General features: G+C 45.3%; 1 protein-coding gene across 1 annotated transcript in view; it reads left to right on the top strand.

Annotated features, from left to right (window-relative positions):
• ass1 (argininosuccinate synthase 1) overlaps positions 1 to 16,898 on the top strand; it is a 29,849-nt gene that overhangs the window by 9,192 nt on the left and 3,759 nt on the right. Inside the window, exons 7-13 of the mRNA XM_020465539.2 lie at positions 2,822 to 2,892; positions 3,258 to 3,288; positions 8,216 to 8,306; positions 11,619 to 11,703; positions 12,083 to 12,147; positions 14,857 to 14,988; positions 16,112 to 16,268. Of these exons, the coding sequence (XP_020321128.1) occupies positions 2,822 to 2,892; positions 3,258 to 3,288; positions 8,216 to 8,306; positions 11,619 to 11,703; positions 12,083 to 12,147; positions 14,857 to 14,988; positions 16,112 to 16,268 (632 nt within the window). The remainder of the gene's footprint in view (positions 1 to 2,821; positions 2,893 to 3,257; positions 3,289 to 8,215; positions 8,307 to 11,618; positions 11,704 to 12,082; positions 12,148 to 14,856; positions 14,989 to 16,111; positions 16,269 to 16,898) is intronic.

The raw sequence follows: 16,898 nt of genomic DNA, 5'->3' as shown, positions 1-16,898 counted from the left end.
CCGATTTGGCCGTTTAAAAAAATATATATATACATTTTTTTCTTTTTTTATACACCTTTATTTAACTAGGCAAGTCAGTTAAGAACACATTCTTATTTTCAATGACGGCCTAGGAAAGGTGGGTTAACTGCCTTGTTCAGGGGCAGAATGACAGATTTTTACCTTGTCAGCTTGGGGATTCTATTTTGCAACCTTCTGGTTACTAGTCCAATGCTCTAACCACCTGCCTTACATTGCACTCCACGAGGAGCCTGCATGGCAAGCTGAATACCTGTTATGCGAGGGCAGCAAGAAGCCACCGTGAGTTGCTAGCGAGCATTAAACTTATCTTATAAAAAACAATCAATCTTTACCTAATCACTAGTTAACTACACATGGTTGATATTACTAGTTTATCTAGCGTGTCCTGGGTTGCATATAATCGATGCGGTGCCTGTTAATTTCTCATCAAATCACAGCCTACTTCGCCAAACGGGTGATGATTTAACACTGTCGTTGCACCAAACCTAACCATCAATGCCTTTCTTTAAAATCAATACACAAGTATATAATTTTTAAACCTGCATATTTAGTTAATATTGCCTGCTAACATGAATTTCTTATAATTAGGGAAATTGTGTCACTTCTCTTGCGTTCCGTGCAAGCAGTCAGGGTATATGCAGCAGTTTGGGCCGCCAGGCTCGTTGCGAACTGTGTGAAGTCCATTTATTCCTAACAAAGACCGTAATTAATTTGCCAGAATTGTACATAATTATGACATAACATTGAAGATTGTACAATGTAACAGTAATATTTAGACTTATGGATGCCACCCGTTCGATAAAATATGGAACGTTTCCTTATTTCACTGAAAGAATAAACGTTTTGTTTTCTAAATGATAGCTTCTGGATTCAACCATATCAATGACCAAAGTATGTTATTATGTCATAATTAAGTCTATTATTTGATATTTCATAGAGCAGTCTGCCTGAGCAATGGTAGGCAGCAGCAGGCTTGTAAGCATTCATTCAAACAGCACTTTTGTGCGTTTGCCAGCAGCTCTTCGCTGTGCTTCAAGCATTGAGCTGTTTATGACTTCAAGCCTATCAACTCCCAAGATTAGGCTGGTGTAACCGATGTGAAATGGCTAGCTAGTTAGCGGGGTGCGCGCTAATAGCGTTTCAATCGGTGACGTCACTCGCTCTGAGAGTTGGAGTAGTTGTTCCCCTTGCTCTGCAAGGGCCGCAGTTTTTGTGGAGTGATGGGTAACAATGCTTCGAGGGTGGCTGTTGTCAATGTGTTCCTGGTTCGAGCCCAGGTAGGGGCGAGGAGAGGGACGGAAGCTATACTGTTAAACTGGCAATACTAAAGTGCCTATAAGAACATCCAATAGTCAAAGGTATATGAAATACAAATGGTATAGAGAGAGAGAGTCCTATAATAACTACAACCTAAAACTTCTTACCTGGGAATATTGAAGACTCATGTAAAAAGGAACCACCAACTTTCATATGTTCTCATGTTCTGAGCAAGGAACTTAAACATTAGCTTTTTTACATGGCACATATTGCACTTTTACTTTCTTCTCCAACACTTTGTTTTTGCATTATTTAAACCAAATTGAACATGTTTCATTATTTATTTGAGGCTAAATTGATTTTATTGATGTATTATATTAAGGTAAAAGAAAAGTAAATAAGGGCTCTCTATGGTCAGGACGTGACAGTCACAAATGGAACCAAGTTCTATGCAGACGTGCAGGTGCAATGATTTGAATAACGTGTATGTGTACATTTTATTTTACAAAGCACGAAACTCGAGCGGTGTGGTCAGCGCACGTTAGGCATTTTGTTAAATTGTTATTTTTCCTTTCATTATGATGATCGGAACCTGCACTGTGATTAGAATTTTGTTTGCTCTGCTATTTCCTGGTTGCTAAAATTCAAATAGTTTGCCTAATTTCAGTTTGTGACAAGCGAATATAGTGTAGAGAATCATTGTACCATCTAAACCGCTGTGAAATATTTTGTTTCATAACCCAAAATATTGTTTCAGCAGTTTGAAGTTGGTGTACAAAACCGATAGTAAAAGATGCAAGAAAGAAACTTAAAAACGGGAAGCATAGATATATTCTATGTGTGCTATATCTACTGCTTCTTAGACTTGCTTTCATTGAGAATGACAGATATATAACTCTCATTTCTATGTGAATTTTGTTGGCTTGCCCAAAAAGTTACATATTGCAGCTTAAAATAAATTAAAACAGTTAGGGATATTTTTTTTAATTGCAAGTTCCCAATGTCATTTAAACATTCACACCCAATGTCATTCATACCCACTGTCATTCACACCCAATGGCATTCACACCCAATGTAATTCACACCCACACCCACTGTCATTCACACCCACACCCACACCCACACCCACACCCAATGTCATTCACACCCACCCCCATTGGCATTCACACGCACACCCAATGTCATTTAAACATAAATGTTAGTGAGTCAGGTTCTTTTCATAACATGTTGCCTGGCAGTGTTTGTCTGAGGTGGTGTTCTCCACTCTGCCCACTAGAGGGGGATCATGGCCTTTTTAGTCCCATGTGTGCATCAGTCACCATTTATCAAGCTTTTCTCCCTTCCCATGATTGTGTTATACAACGTCGAACTTAAATAACAGAATGACCAGATTTGAAGTCAAATCAACAATTGCAGTGGTTAAAGAACAGCTGGAGGTGATATGATTGGTTTAACTATTCAGAATTTAGCAGATGTATTGCTCAGAGCGGTCTCAGTTGAAGTGTTAATATACTGTTATCATTGACTCTTCTCTCACCCCCAGAAACATGGCATCCCTGTGCCCGTCACCCCTAAAGCACCCTGGAGCATGGATGCCAACCTCATGCACATCAGGTGAGAAGAACACCACTGATGCTCACAATACTTCCTGGTTAAATTAAGGTTGAAGAAAATACATATGTTTTATTTTTACAAGAATAGTTTGTAACTTTCAGGCGGTATTGGCCCTTTTTGGTCATTTGTCTCCCACATTAGCTATATCCTGTAGAGCAGTGCATCCCAACTCCGGTCCTTGAGTACCCCCAACGCCACACATTTTTGTTGTCTACCCAGACAATGACGCCTGATTCAAATTATCAAGGGCTTGATGATTAGTTGAAAAGTAGAATTAGGTTTGCTTAGTTGGGAAACACTGCTGTAGAATGACAAAGGGAATGCATGTGTTCACCAACATACCTTCTCATTGTCTGTTTCAACAGCTATGAGTCTGGAATACTGGAAAATCCCAAGGTAAGCTCTTCTGCATGCATGAGCAGGCTGAGGAATCAATCAGGACAATTATGACCCCTAACATGTCACCATTCATCCCTGTGCCAGATTCAGCAGGTTGTTCATCTCACCTCCTGCTGTCTGAATCACAACAGCAAACTTCTCAAGAGTATCAGGATGGATACACTGGACCTAGGTTCACATAGTGTCAGCTAATCCATGTCATTGACCATACAGTATCTATCACATCCTTTGTCCTCCTACTCATATTCAACATTTCTCTCCATAGTCAACCTGCCTGGTAGTTTATAGATTCTCCCTGTTTCACGGTTTCTTTTTTACAGTATATATTATTGTGTTGTAATATGTACAAAGCAATAGCTGATAGGAGTAGAGTTGTGAAATAACTTTCCCAAAAAGTTTTTCCTGAAATCCCAGTTAGGGGATTCACAGATTTCCTGCTTATTCCCTCCTAAATTCCATGAATCTTCCAACCAGGATTTCTGGAAAACCAGGGGATTTGGGGAAAGTTACTGGAATTTTGCAACCCTAGATTAGAGAGTCTATTGAGATAAAGTTAAGAGCCCCCCCCCCCAATCTCTTATATTGGCACCAGCACAGATGAACCAAACCCTGAGCCCACAGTGAGACAGAGATAGTTTGATCTCTTCAGGGGTCAGAGGTCAAGGCTGTACACAAAGGTCACCCTTGACGACTCAAACCTCATCCCTCCTTGTTGTCTCTTCTCACCCTAAACCTTGCCGAGCCTGGGAAGAGCCTGGGACACACAGACACTGACTTGTCATCAGAAACGGCTCGCATAATTCCCGATTTCATGGGAGCCGGGGGAAGGGTTAGGGCAGCGCGCCCAGCTGGGCCTCCTGGGTCCCCCCGGCTCTTGGGGGACCATTGTTTCTGGTTGCGCCGCCGCAGGCTGCAACGTGGGAGGGACCCATTTCACCGTGACACCAGAATGTCACCAGTAACAGTAAAGTACAAAGGCGGGCAGACAGATGAGCGTCCCAATGGACGGGGTGTCAGGGAGGCGAGGGGTCCCCCGCTTTTGGATTGGCTGGGCAGGGGCAGAACTGTAACGCAGGCTTTTCTCTCTCCGACGCTCGCCCTGTGGAGAAATTCATCCTGAAAAGAAACGACTCAATAGCATAGCGATGTGTAGTATGACAGTATTGTGTAATTGATTTAATTCATGGTTTTAGTCCCATTTACTTTCACAATGAATTTATCAATGGAATTAAATGCGATGAAATATTTATGGTGGAGGAGATACAAGTGATAAAGGGATTTGAATACATTACTCGGGGCCTGTTATGATCCATTTCAAATTGAACAGACTGTAATAATTCACTCATTTGCTCAGTTTCTGCTCCCGTAGGAGATTATTTGAGATAATACACATTTTCCAAGTACTTTAAACATTTTACTTTTAATGTGTCAATTTAAAACCGTTTCTGGCTTTGAAGAAACCTTACTGTAAATAGAATGTACAACCCAGATGGTAATACTACATCAATGTACTTTGTCATTATTAACCTCTTATCAACATATGCACCCAAACATGACTGTCCGCGAGGAGATATTGAAAAGGTCATCTCAACCTTCTAGTTCTCAACTGGGCATCTGCCTCCTAGGAGTCCAGTTACCCCCCCAAGGCCGGAGCAGACTCCCTCCATTCACAGTGCCTCTCCGCCCACCTGTAAACACAATGGCTCCACTCTCCCCACACACAGATTAGGAAATGTCCAAATGGTCGCTCATATGTTCCTTCTGAGATAAGGTAGCCAGGGTCAGGTTGCACTTGTGGCTATTCCCGCTAGCTGGATTCTCTCCCATTTACACCAGAGGTTAGGCTTTAGCTACACCACTAGGCTACATTGTCTTTATCTGCTCACATTTGACATAGTTCTTCTAGACAGTTTTCCTGGATTAGGAGCAACCAGGGGATTAAAGTTTCTATGAAGGATGGAATTTTGATGATGCATTTTTATTTTTCAACACATTGCAATTCAAGGACAAGCATTTCAACTCTGAAGTTCAAACCCTATGTAACAGATCTATCATTTGCCTTATCAATAACACGTTGTAGCTGCTTTCCTGATCTGATTGAACTTGTATAAATAACGTGAAGCTATTTAACTTGAAAAGGCAAGCTATTTGTCCTGAAACACAACCCAATATCCTCTGTGCTGTCAGTTTACCGGTCAGGGCCCGGGTCCCTGGGGCAGTGTGACACTCGTCAGCAGTCATTAAAACATCCCCTCTGTCTAAATGATAGTCCCTGGCTTTGGCTGGACTTCCCCTGGCCCAGTACCCCCCCCAGTAGCCCAGTAGGAGTGAAGGACAACGATGTTGTGTGGTAAACCCCGAGCCCCTTTGATGGTATTGACTAAAGAGGTGGTAGCGGAACAGAGGAACTGAAACTTGTTTTCTGTTAGTTTGGAAATGACCCGGCCCGTGACGCAGCTGCCTAGGGGGAAGGATGCGTTGGATGGTGTGTGTAGGTGTCTTTTCAAGCACGGAGGGTTAGATTTGTCATGCAACCTTCTCGCCCCTTGGTCAGATGGTTGGGTCTGACCTATTATAGAGCTCTCTGTCAATCTATTTGTCTCTGATTTAGTTGCTGTCTTGTAGTTTTTGCTTGTTACTAGTGTTGCCTTTTGGGCAAAGCTGTTGGTAGATACTGTAGACAAAGGTTAAGATTTTCTTTATTGGTCAATTGCACACAAGGTTCAACCAAAATTTTACTTCTGCTTCCAACCTCCCTGAAATACACACAGGTTTCGGAGAGGTGCGGGTGCTACCACACTGGATACCTGGGGAGCTGTTGTTGTGAGGGGTTAAGTGCCTTGCTCAATGGCATCTAGGATTTGATACAGCAACCCTCCAGTTGCCAGCTCACTTCCCGCCAGATTTTTCCCAACTGACCCGGGATTCGAACAGGCCAGCCTCCGGTTGCTGGCTCGCCTCTCTAACCGCTAGGCTACCTGCCGCCCCATGATACGGCCAATGATAATGTTAACCAAATGTAGCGGGGTGTTAAACATAAAAAATAGTCCACACAAATCAGATTTAATACATTCTCAATGTGCCATGTTTGCAAATGGCATTTTAAAGACAAGGCCTGACTTTAGACGTGGTGATTTAAGTGTCAGTTCCAAACCAGTGGGCCAGATTTTCTTCCAGCCCCCCCAACTCTCTCCCCACCTCTGCCTTTTCTTTGGAGGCCACCGGACTCAATTGAAAGGCAATGAGGCAGCTAACGTGTGGAAAGATAGAAATTTACTCACTTTAAGTTCACGCTGCCACAGCCCTCTTTCTAGGGGCCGCATTGAGTGGGACCACAGCAGCACCACAATATGACAGAACTGGAGAATGGCTGCAAAAGGGAGGAAGGCACAGCGACATGATGGCTGAGCTTCACGCCCCATTTGACAGCATTGCTCTCCCTTTCTCTCACTCTCGCTCCATTTCTAAATGTTCCTGTCTTTCGGGGCCAGGGGCTTTGGGACCGGTCCACCTGCGGGGTGCTAGAATTGAAATGCATTGATCTTTAAGCACTGGAAACTATTCCCTCGCTCTTTCCATTTCTCTCTCTCTCCCACTTTGTCACTCGCGTCTCGTGAGCATACATGTTTGAATAGATATTCCATGTACTTCCTTGTGATAATGTGTCTGTGTAGAGAGGTAAGAAGGATAACGTCTTTATCATAGAGTGAACTCTAGCCGGCAGAAACGATGCATCTTCATTGGTTAGGATTGCGTAGGCTTTAAACCACTAGTAGGTAAGGCAACTCTGTAGAACACTATAGTAACCACACAACAATAGTTATCATACCCGGATTGACAGAGCAAGGCCTGCTCAGTCTGTTGTTCAAATTAAATCATGCTGTGTTCCTCGGTTCTGTCCCCTTCAATAGTATGCATCAAATGGGTTTTTCGGGGAGTCGTTTTGCCCCACTCCTTCTCCCTCTCGTTTGTCGTCTTCTTGGGCGCTGAGGCAGAAAATAAAAAGGAGAGATGAGAGCCTTTTTTAAAGTCGACGTTGGTGTTTAGTTAAAAGGAAAGAAGCGATTGCACTCGTTCCCCGACATGGGCAATCTCTCTGCGGCTGAGAGCGAGATTAGTTATCGTATGATTTTTTTTCCGTCTGGTAAAGGTTTTCATTTAAATGCACCCAGTGGTTATTTTGCATAGTTCCCCTGCAATTTGCCTCAGCTCAGGGGACATTGGCCATCGTCTGGTTGTAATGTGAGGTAATTGGCAGGGGTGTCAGCCCGATTTTTATTTAAGTGCTCAACTACCAACTCCCCCCAACTGGAAAACAACAAACGTCTGTGTCGGCTCCTACAACTTCCTATGGCTCTCAGGGTAGGAGGGGTAGGTTGTTGTTGTGTGGTTCCCATAAAGATTCATTCTTCATCTGAAGAGAAATAAAGGAGAAAATGTCAGTCAGAAAGTCAATTCCAGAAGATGTGGAAAAGCTTATGGGGAGGGGGAGGCTGGATGGCAGATTTTGTAGATTTGCTTGCGCCTTTCCAAACAGCCGGTGAATATTGTGTGGCATTCGCTTGAGTACATCCTGTCATAGTATCAGATGTGCTTTGACTTATGAAGTGTCTTCTTTCAGTGGATTGGGGTCTGTCTTTCTCTCTCTCTTTTTTCCCTGCTGCATCTCTTCCTCTTCTCTCCACCTCCCTCTGCGGTGAAAAGGCCAAGCAGGGACAAATGAAATCAAATAGAGGAGAAAAATAGGATGTAGATTTTTGTCTTTTTCTCTCAGATCCTGATAGCTTTTGAAGGTTATTTATTTTCACGCATCATCCCATCCCTCCACCCACAGTAGACTGGCTATGTCTGCCATGTTCTCAACTGAATCTCCTAGTACCATACTAAGTGCTGAAATGTGAATGTCATTGTGTGTATATTACAGAGCCATGCTCCAGCTGACCTGTACTTGATGACCAAGAACCCAGAGGACGCCCCCAACAGCCCAGATGTGCTGGAGATCGAGTTCAAAAAAGGTGTGTGTCCGTCCGTCTGTCTACATCTCCTCATCCCATGTAGTGGGACTTTTTAGTCCTCTTGTTCAGCCGGGGTTTATGATTCCAAGTCCAGTCCTGACCTGTGTTAGTTTGTTCGTCTTGTCCACCAATGGCTTGGCCATACCCACAGCCCCAGGCCTGCTGTAGACCCCGTGCTACCCTGCCTTTCCCTGGCTGTGTTTATCACTCTGACCACCCAGACCTAGGACAGCCCAGCCCCACAACCCGGAGCAGTCTAAACTAAAGCAGCCTGCCTGGGGGCATGGAGGGGCCGGAAGCGCTAAGCCAGCTAATACAATTGACTGAGGGAGGCCCAGGAAAGTGACACATTAGCCCAGTTGCCGAAAAGAGACACACATCCCAGCCTGGGGCCAGAAGCAGAAATCCCTCTAATCTAGATCCTGGTCACAAGTGTCCGTGTGTATAAATGGATGGATGGGGGGGCTACAGGCCACTGAGGCCTGCTGGGGCTTCAAAAGACATGGCAGGACATTAGCCTCTGATCATGGTGATGACCAGTGACAGTTTTATGACATTGCTACTACACTGAAGCAGTTCAGAGAGGAATAGAAGAGAAAGGAGGTTTCATCTGTGATTTACGTTGGTATCTGTCTGCTGATTTATGCAACTTTGTGGGGTTTATTTGAGATTTATATCTGAAGTAAGTGAAATTGGAGGGAGAGGAGCAATGATAAAGTTTATAGAAAACTGTTAAATCTTCATTTGAAGGAAGGTTTAAACAATAAAAAATAAATAAAACTAGTAATAGGAATCTGAAACTGACGTCATCGTATAACCTGGTTTCACCTCGGCCCTTTGCTCATTTGCAATCAGTTTTCATCGTTTTTTTTTCTCTCCCCTTATTGAGTGACGATGACAAAAGCTGTTTTAGTGGCTCACACAAAGGCTTCAGCTTACTCCTCCTCCTCAAGCACAAGATCAGCGCAAGAATGTTTCCATCTTTTCATCTCCCACCAGCCCTTTTTTCACCGGGCTTTCTCACTGATTAAAAAGATAAACTAAACTTTCTTTCATCAGCAGCAGTTTTCCCCTTCTTTCTGTCCTTTTTTTTATCCCTCTTTCTTTCATTGAAAGAGGGGGGAAAGGAAAAAGAGAGAGGAAAAATTTAAAGCAGTAATTTTTCCTACAACTGTGTCTGCTGTCCCATTGTTTGCACTGTTCACTTCAGCGCTGAAGAAAAGGGCAGGCAGGGAAAAGAAAGGCCCAGTGAATGATAGACACGGCGAGATGGAGGAGAGGAGGACGAGAGGCCGGGCCCGGCTCCCGCATTCACACCCTCACTTAATTTATTTGAACTTTTAATCTAATTATTAACTATTTGGGGGATCAGGGGGCTTTGTCGGAGCGCTATCCGTGTGCCCTCTCCGGCTCTGGGAGTTTTCCTCAGGGGCCGAAGTGACAAAGCCCTTGTCTAAAAATATTTTGTCAAGTCCTTTACGTGTCATTCGAACAGGGCTTACATTTGGGCCCATTGAAATGCAACCAGGAGTGCTGCTTTTTTACCGGGACTTGATTGGCAACTGCAAGCATGCTAAATGCTAATGAGCGCTGGATGGATAGGGGAGTGACTATCTGCAGATTTATTTTTCTTTCTTCTATCCTTCGTGTGTCTTCAAAAGCTCTTTTAGCCCCCCACCTCCCCCTCCCCCGCCCATGTCCCAGTCTATTGCACCTCCTCCACCTTTGACCTTTGCGTTGCTCATTTTAACCTATGAATACTATGAATAAGCAAGTAAATGACAGTGGCCAAAATACATTGGCCAGTTTATTAGGTACACCACCCCTTTCATGAAGATGGTTCGCTCCTACAGACAGTAAGTCACATGGCCATGGCTTGCTATATAAAGCAGGCAGACGGGCACCGAGGCATTCGGTTACTGTTCGATTTAAATGTTATTATGGGCAAAACAGGTGACCTATGCGAATTTGAGCATGTTATGATCGTCGGTGCGGCGGTTCCAGTATCTCAGAAACCGTCGGCATCTTGGGCTTTTCACGCACGACAGTGTCTAGGGTTTACCGAGAATGGTGCGACAAATAAAAAACATTCAGTCAGCGGCAGTCCTGTGGGCGAAAACAGCTCGTTGATGAGAGGATGAATGAGAAGGTCAAGAATCGTGCAAGCTAAGAGGCGAATAACGGCGCAGTACAACAGTGATGTGCAGAACATCTCGGAACGCATCTCGTCGGTCCTTGTCACGGATGGATTATTACAGCAGACGACCACACCGGGTTCCACTCCTATCAGCTAAAAACAAGAGGAAGCGGCTCCAGTGAGCACCGGATCATCAACACTGGACAACTGAGGAGTGGAAAAACATTGCCTGTTCCGACAAATCCCGGTTCCTGTTGCGTCATGCTGATGGCAGAGTCAAGGTTTGGCATAAGCAGTATGAGTCCATGGCCCCATCCTGCCTGATGTCAACGGTACAGGCTGGTGGTGTAATGGTGAGAAGAATGTTTTCCTGGAACACGTTAGCTCCCTTGATACCAATTGAGCAACATTTCCACAGAGAATCCCGACGAATTCGGGCAGTTCTGGAGGGGGGTCCGACCCAGTACTAGATGGGTGTACCTAATAACCTGAATTTAGTGTGTCTCTGTAGGGAAAGTTGGGGATGGAGATTGATTGGGGATCACCTAGGCGTGTGTGTGTGTGTGTGTGCTTATTAGGAATGGTCGATGCGTTCCTAATAATGCGCACACACACATTCACTCATACCGCAGTGCGAGGCTATTGGTAGAAAAGGTATGGGTGACACAAAGCCCGGGTGTGTAATTAAATTAGGAAAGGCCTGTCTGGGATTTCACAGCCTTCAAATGAGCAGGGCTTTTGAATATATTAGTACTTCTCACCACATCCCATTGAAGTATTCTACCATAAACACCCGTTACCCTCCCTCCACATTCCCCCACATCCAAATCTCCCTCTCCACTCCCTCACTCTTTTCATGGTCTCTCCCATCTCCCTTGTGAACTGTGTTCAGTGCCTGGGAATCAGTCTCTTCACTTTGTTTGTTTTTAGTGAACATTAAACGAATAGGTGGAAATGTAGTAACAATTTTGGCCATACATATTGATTCTGTCAGATTCATAAATACAGCTTCTGCCCAAATCCAAAATTTGCTGAATGTGACGAGATCCGATTTGAAACTGTAAGAGAACAATATTGTTAACCTGAATGACCTACTGTAGCACAGTATTATGATGATGCAGTATCTCTCCAGGCTGTTGCGTAACTGACTGACTGTTCCATTCCAACCCACACAGGTGTGCCCATCAAGGTGACCCACGTCAAGGAGGGGAAGTCGAAAGACACACCGCTGGACATCTTCTCTTACCTCAATGAGATGGGGTGAGTCTGACTTTCTCTTACCTCGATGAGATGGGGTGAGTCTGACTTTCTCTTACCTCGATGAGATGGGGTGAGTCTGACTTTCTCTTACCTCGATGAGATGGGGTGAGTCTGACTTTCTCTTACCTCGATGAGATGGGGTGAGTCTGACTTTCTCTTACCTCGATGAGATGGGGTGAGTCTGACAGTCAGTAGGGAGAGCCAAACTGCGAATGAGAATCCTTTATTGACTGCATGGAATCACCATTAGAGGGCAGTGTGTAAACTCTTACTGCAGTGTTTTCAGCAAAGTGTGGGTGTTTGCAGGCGAGAATACAGAAATATTGACTACTGTTCTTGGTGAGTAAGAATTCTATTGTGGTTTCCATTGTGGTCTCAGAGGGAGGCATGGAGTTGGGAGGATCGACATCGTGGAGAATCGCTTCATCGGCATGAAGTCCAGAGGTAAGGCAGTGACGAAGTGTAATGAGAGAGCCTATATGTATAAAGAGAAGAGATCCTGAGAGAATACAGATGAATTGAATTGAGATGAAAAACATGTATACTGTATCAATAGCTTTGGTTAAAATGCACTTCCCTTTTCTAGAAATGTTAGATTTATAGATAAGCTGGCACAAAGACATACAGTACCTACTCCGCCGTAAGTGCCAACACTTCCATGTCCTATCCATTTGTAAAGCTTCCTGTCACATCTCTAGTGCTTTCAGGCAATTGCAGTCATTTTATGTCAGTGCTAAAAGGGAACACTTGCTATTCCACTTGCATAAAAGTGTTGTGGAGGAAAAGCAAGACCATGAACAAACACAGCATTATGTGCCTCTCTTTCCTTTCAGAGGAAATGTTTTTCTCTGGTTCACCTGTAAACTGAGGGTCTGATGTGACCCACATTCACTTTCACATGCAGAAAGCCTTCACATTTCTCTTTTTGCAGCCTCCCACACACAGAAACACGCTGTTGTTCACACACACACACACTCCATCTCGGCAGTCGGCCACTCCTCCGCATGACTTCCAATTGCCCTCTCCGCCAACAGAGCTTCTCAGAAACCTCCTTATTTCTGCATGCTTAAGGGCCGTGAGGGGCCAAGATGTTTGTGGCACCGTGTCCCATGTCAGACAGCACGTCACTGACTCCCTCAGTGGCCCCTGCCTCCCGCCACACTGCATTTCTACTCCTCACAATAACCTGACCAGCAAATTGACTCGCCAACACACTCCGCCTCTGGCGTAGTGGCAGGTAGAAATTGAAAAATGGGAAGCCCACTTTTCTCCCTCTTGGCTGCACAAAAGATCAAAGCTCATCTTTTCTACAGAAATGGGAAAGGAGGAGTGTGAGGTTTGATGGCAGTGAATAACTAGTAAAGATTGTGTGTTGACGGCAGGGGGAGAAGGGGGGTTTGCACAAAAGATGCCAAGGAGGATTGACTAGTTGACAGACTGAATGTGTCATTTATTTGTATGTCTTTGGGGGGGGGGGGGGGTCAAGAAGGCGGGGCATGGAAATGGCTGTCAAGAATGTTGTCAGTTCTCGACAAAACATTCACTGGTGTATGTAAGTGGTGTACACCTGTCAACCCTTGTCTGAGCTCTGAACTCTCCACTGTGACGAACCATGTTGTGCTGAGGATCTGTAGAGAACGTTATGGTGATGATTAACTGGTTTGATTGATATATTATTGAAAGAAATTTGATTTGTTTTTGGAGGCATTTTTTTTTTTCAGACATTTTAGAATATCTGACAAATTTGTACTTTTTCGTGTTTCAGGAATTTAGGCCTAGTTGAATTCAAGAACTACAATTCTGAAGTGTGTGTGTGTTTTGATTCTTGATCAGAGGAACATCAGGAAAGCAGGAAGCAGGCTTAATGTGTGTATTTGTGCCTGCATTCGTGGGCTGTACGCCCAAAGGGGAGCACAGGCTCAGCCCAGGTGGGGTTAATGCTTAGTCTTAACCCCTCTACCCCCTCTAGCAGAATTGGCCTACATACAGAGAAACTGTTTAAAAGATTAATGCCTGGAAATCACTGGTGTTTTTGTCCTCCTAAGCTTAACTAAGCCACAGTTGGTTTAGCTAAGGTAAGAGAGACTTTTTATTGTTCATTTGTCTTTCTAATCTCTCTTTGGGGTGCTTAAGGTAAATTGGGTTAAAGGGCAGTTTGAACTGTTTTATCAGATAGTGACAGTTGAATTGCCCCTGTTTTGCCCTCTGTTGCCTTGTTTTAGTGGCTCAAATTGCCACTTTTTGAAGTTTAGATGATTAGCAAGTAAGTGCTTCTCAATTTTCAGACGATGTTTTGGTCCCCCCCTCACCTTCAAGTAGGCTCCATCTAAGACAAGAATTGTATCCCAACACAAGGCGCCCATCCGCAGAGTTTAATCCCAAAGACTGAATGGAAAGGATAGGAATATCCTGTTAATGCTGCCCACACGCAACCATAGTCAATTAAACAGAGATGTCCCAGTGGTTTAGCGTATTAGAATGGCATTATTTGAATAGAGAAACGCAATCTCTCCTCTGGTCTCTTTCGGCCTTTTCTTTTCGACCTCATAAGACAGACAGCTGAGTGACAGCTTCATTTCTCCTGTCATCCCCCCCCTCTGTCTTCTCCCTCCGTTCCCCTCAACAGTGCAGTGGGGGTAAATTGCAGGGTCGGGAGAGCCTGGGGCCTAGCTCAGGGCTGGCGGGGGCCTCCTACCCTGTCATTTGCCCGCGACAGGCTCATTCTGACTGGGTTGATATACTGTGGTGCTGGCCTGTCCGTCAGCCAAGGTATTGGAGGAGGAGGGTGAAGATGGCTGGTGCCTAATAGAGCTGTCTGAGTTGAGTTGGTCCTGGAAGGAAGTACAATGAGGTTGTCATGGACACAGGACCACCAGAGACCTCTTCTGATCAATTTAAATTATATTGGTCGCATACACATATTTAGCAGATGTTATTGTGGCTGTAGCTAAATGCTTGTGTTCCTAGCTCCAACAGTGCAGTATAATCTAACAATTCACAACCATACACACATCTAAAAGTAAGAATGGAATATTTTGTTTGGGGGAGGGGGGGCAACTTCAGACTATTTTGAAATGCAATGCAACCTATGTGCTTAATTTGTCTCTCCACCATTCGTTCCGCACCTAGTTGTGTGTTTCTGTGCTCCCCCAGGTATCTATGAGACCCCAGGAGGCACCATCCTGTACCACGCTCACCTGGACATAGAGACCTTCACCATGGACCGAGAGGTCAGGAGGATCAAACAGGGCCTGGGGGTCAAGTTCGCCGAGATGCTCTACAACGGTACGTTTGGTGTATTACGCAGAAAAAGCACACATTTAAAACAGTGCTCATACAGCATTCAGAAACGGTGGATTCATGGTTATGTTCTCTCCTAGAACACACACTAAATGGTTAGCCAAAAACGATTCAGCCTCCTGATAATATATTTGATTTATATCATGTTCACTTGCTTTCAAAGCACTTTACATTGATGATAAAATTATGCAAAATACTTTACACTGACCTGGGTGATGAATTGTGCATGGCACACGGCAGCCATTTTGTGCCAGAACACCTCACACAGTGGCAATCACGGTGATTGACAGGTGAGGAGTGACTATGTTACTTCTGCCTCTCAGAGGTAATGTGTGACTGAATGACTGGGGCCTAAACCTCCTGTCCGCCTGGCTCAGGTGTCCTAATCCCCCCCGGCCGGCCTTCCTTCATCCCCTATAATAGGATCACAGCCGTTAGAGACTGATTACTGAGCCACTGCAATTTAAATCCTCATGAGAGGAGGGAGATGGCCAGGCAGGCAGAGAGACCAGGGAGAGCGAGCGAGACACCAAGGTACAGGCGCTAGCTAGCTCCTTCTAGGAGGGGGGCAGAGATTAAACTCATTATGGTCTTAAAGCGTGAAATACCACTGTCTCTGCCTGGCCCACTGCATGGGCTAAAGCCACAGGGGATTCCCTGAACAGAACACAGTATGGAGAGAGAGAGAGAAAGAGGACAGCTGTGGCTTGATCCATCCACTCAGCCCTGGCCTGACTGTGATACTCACACCAGTGCAGATTCAGTGGAAAGGGACTGGGTGAGAGGATTGTTCTTGGGATTGGGAGGTGGAAGGGCATGGAAGAGGGAGAGATTCACCCCATGGAGATGGGCGTCATTTTTCTCTACCCCCCCCAGTCCAGCTGTCCCTCAGACTGACAGAGCAGGTCACCTGGGTGAGGCGGGGGGGGGGGTCTGGTCTGAGCCTCACCTGGAGCGATGGGACGAGCACTCGCATGAGGAGTGGGATGGGAGGAGAATGTGGTGGTGGGGGGGGGTCATATGTGCACAGTTGAACCACACTTCTAATGGAGGCTGAAGGATGATTTCCATTATAGTAGCATGTATACATCCAGTTCCTTGTCCCCAGGTTTCTGGTATAGTCCGGAGTGTGAGTTTGTGCGCCACTGCATAGACAAGTCCCAGGAGAGCGTGGAGGGCAAGGTGCAGCTGTCTGTCTTCAAAGGCCAAGTCTACATCCTGGGCCGCGAGTCGCCCAAATCCCTCTACAACGAGGAACTGGTCAGGTAAGGACCTCTAGCATTGTGTGCATGTGACTAATCTCTGGGTACAGTATAATCAGTTCACTGCATATATGCAGTATCCCCATTGTTTGCTCAGGTCACTTCATTCTCCACTGACCCTACACCAACAATAAATGGACACTGGCTCCAAAGACATCAGAGTGCGGAGCAGGGGTGTCAAGCTCAATTCCTGGAGGGCTTTCTCCCCATTGGTCTCTTCGCTGTGGAACAGTGAGTCCATTCAGACACCTAAGCCCCCAATGCCCCCTGGGCTGGCTCAGTGCTGACCAAAGCAAAGCCTCCATATGCCCCCTTCCATCTACCCTCCACCGCTAATGGCATTTCCAGCCAAAGGAGAGGAGAGTGCTGCTTTTAGGGCCAAAGCACAGGTTTCATGCTAGTTAAGCAGGGGGAGCTGTGCAGCTGAGAGCTCAACCTCGCTCTCTTTCACACACACTCCTGTTGGTGACTGAGTGTTGGGTTGCACTGGAGGAGAAGCTCTTAGGGGCACTATTCTGAGGTAACAGATGTGCTGAGTGTCCTGTGAAGGATCCCTTTGTGGTGCAAAGTCCACTTATACCACCTGAAGTACAGCCCCACACACACACACCATTTCACCCTCCAAACCCATGC

The sequence above is a fragment of the Oncorhynchus kisutch genome, linkage group LG29, assembly GCF_002021735.2.
Source record: "Oncorhynchus kisutch isolate 150728-3 linkage group LG29, Okis_V2, whole genome shotgun sequence".
Lineage (NCBI taxonomy): Eukaryota > Metazoa > Chordata > Actinopteri > Salmoniformes > Salmonidae > Oncorhynchus > Oncorhynchus kisutch.
Note: the sequence above shows the minus strand (reverse complement) of the source record. Positions and strands in the feature narration are given on the sequence as shown.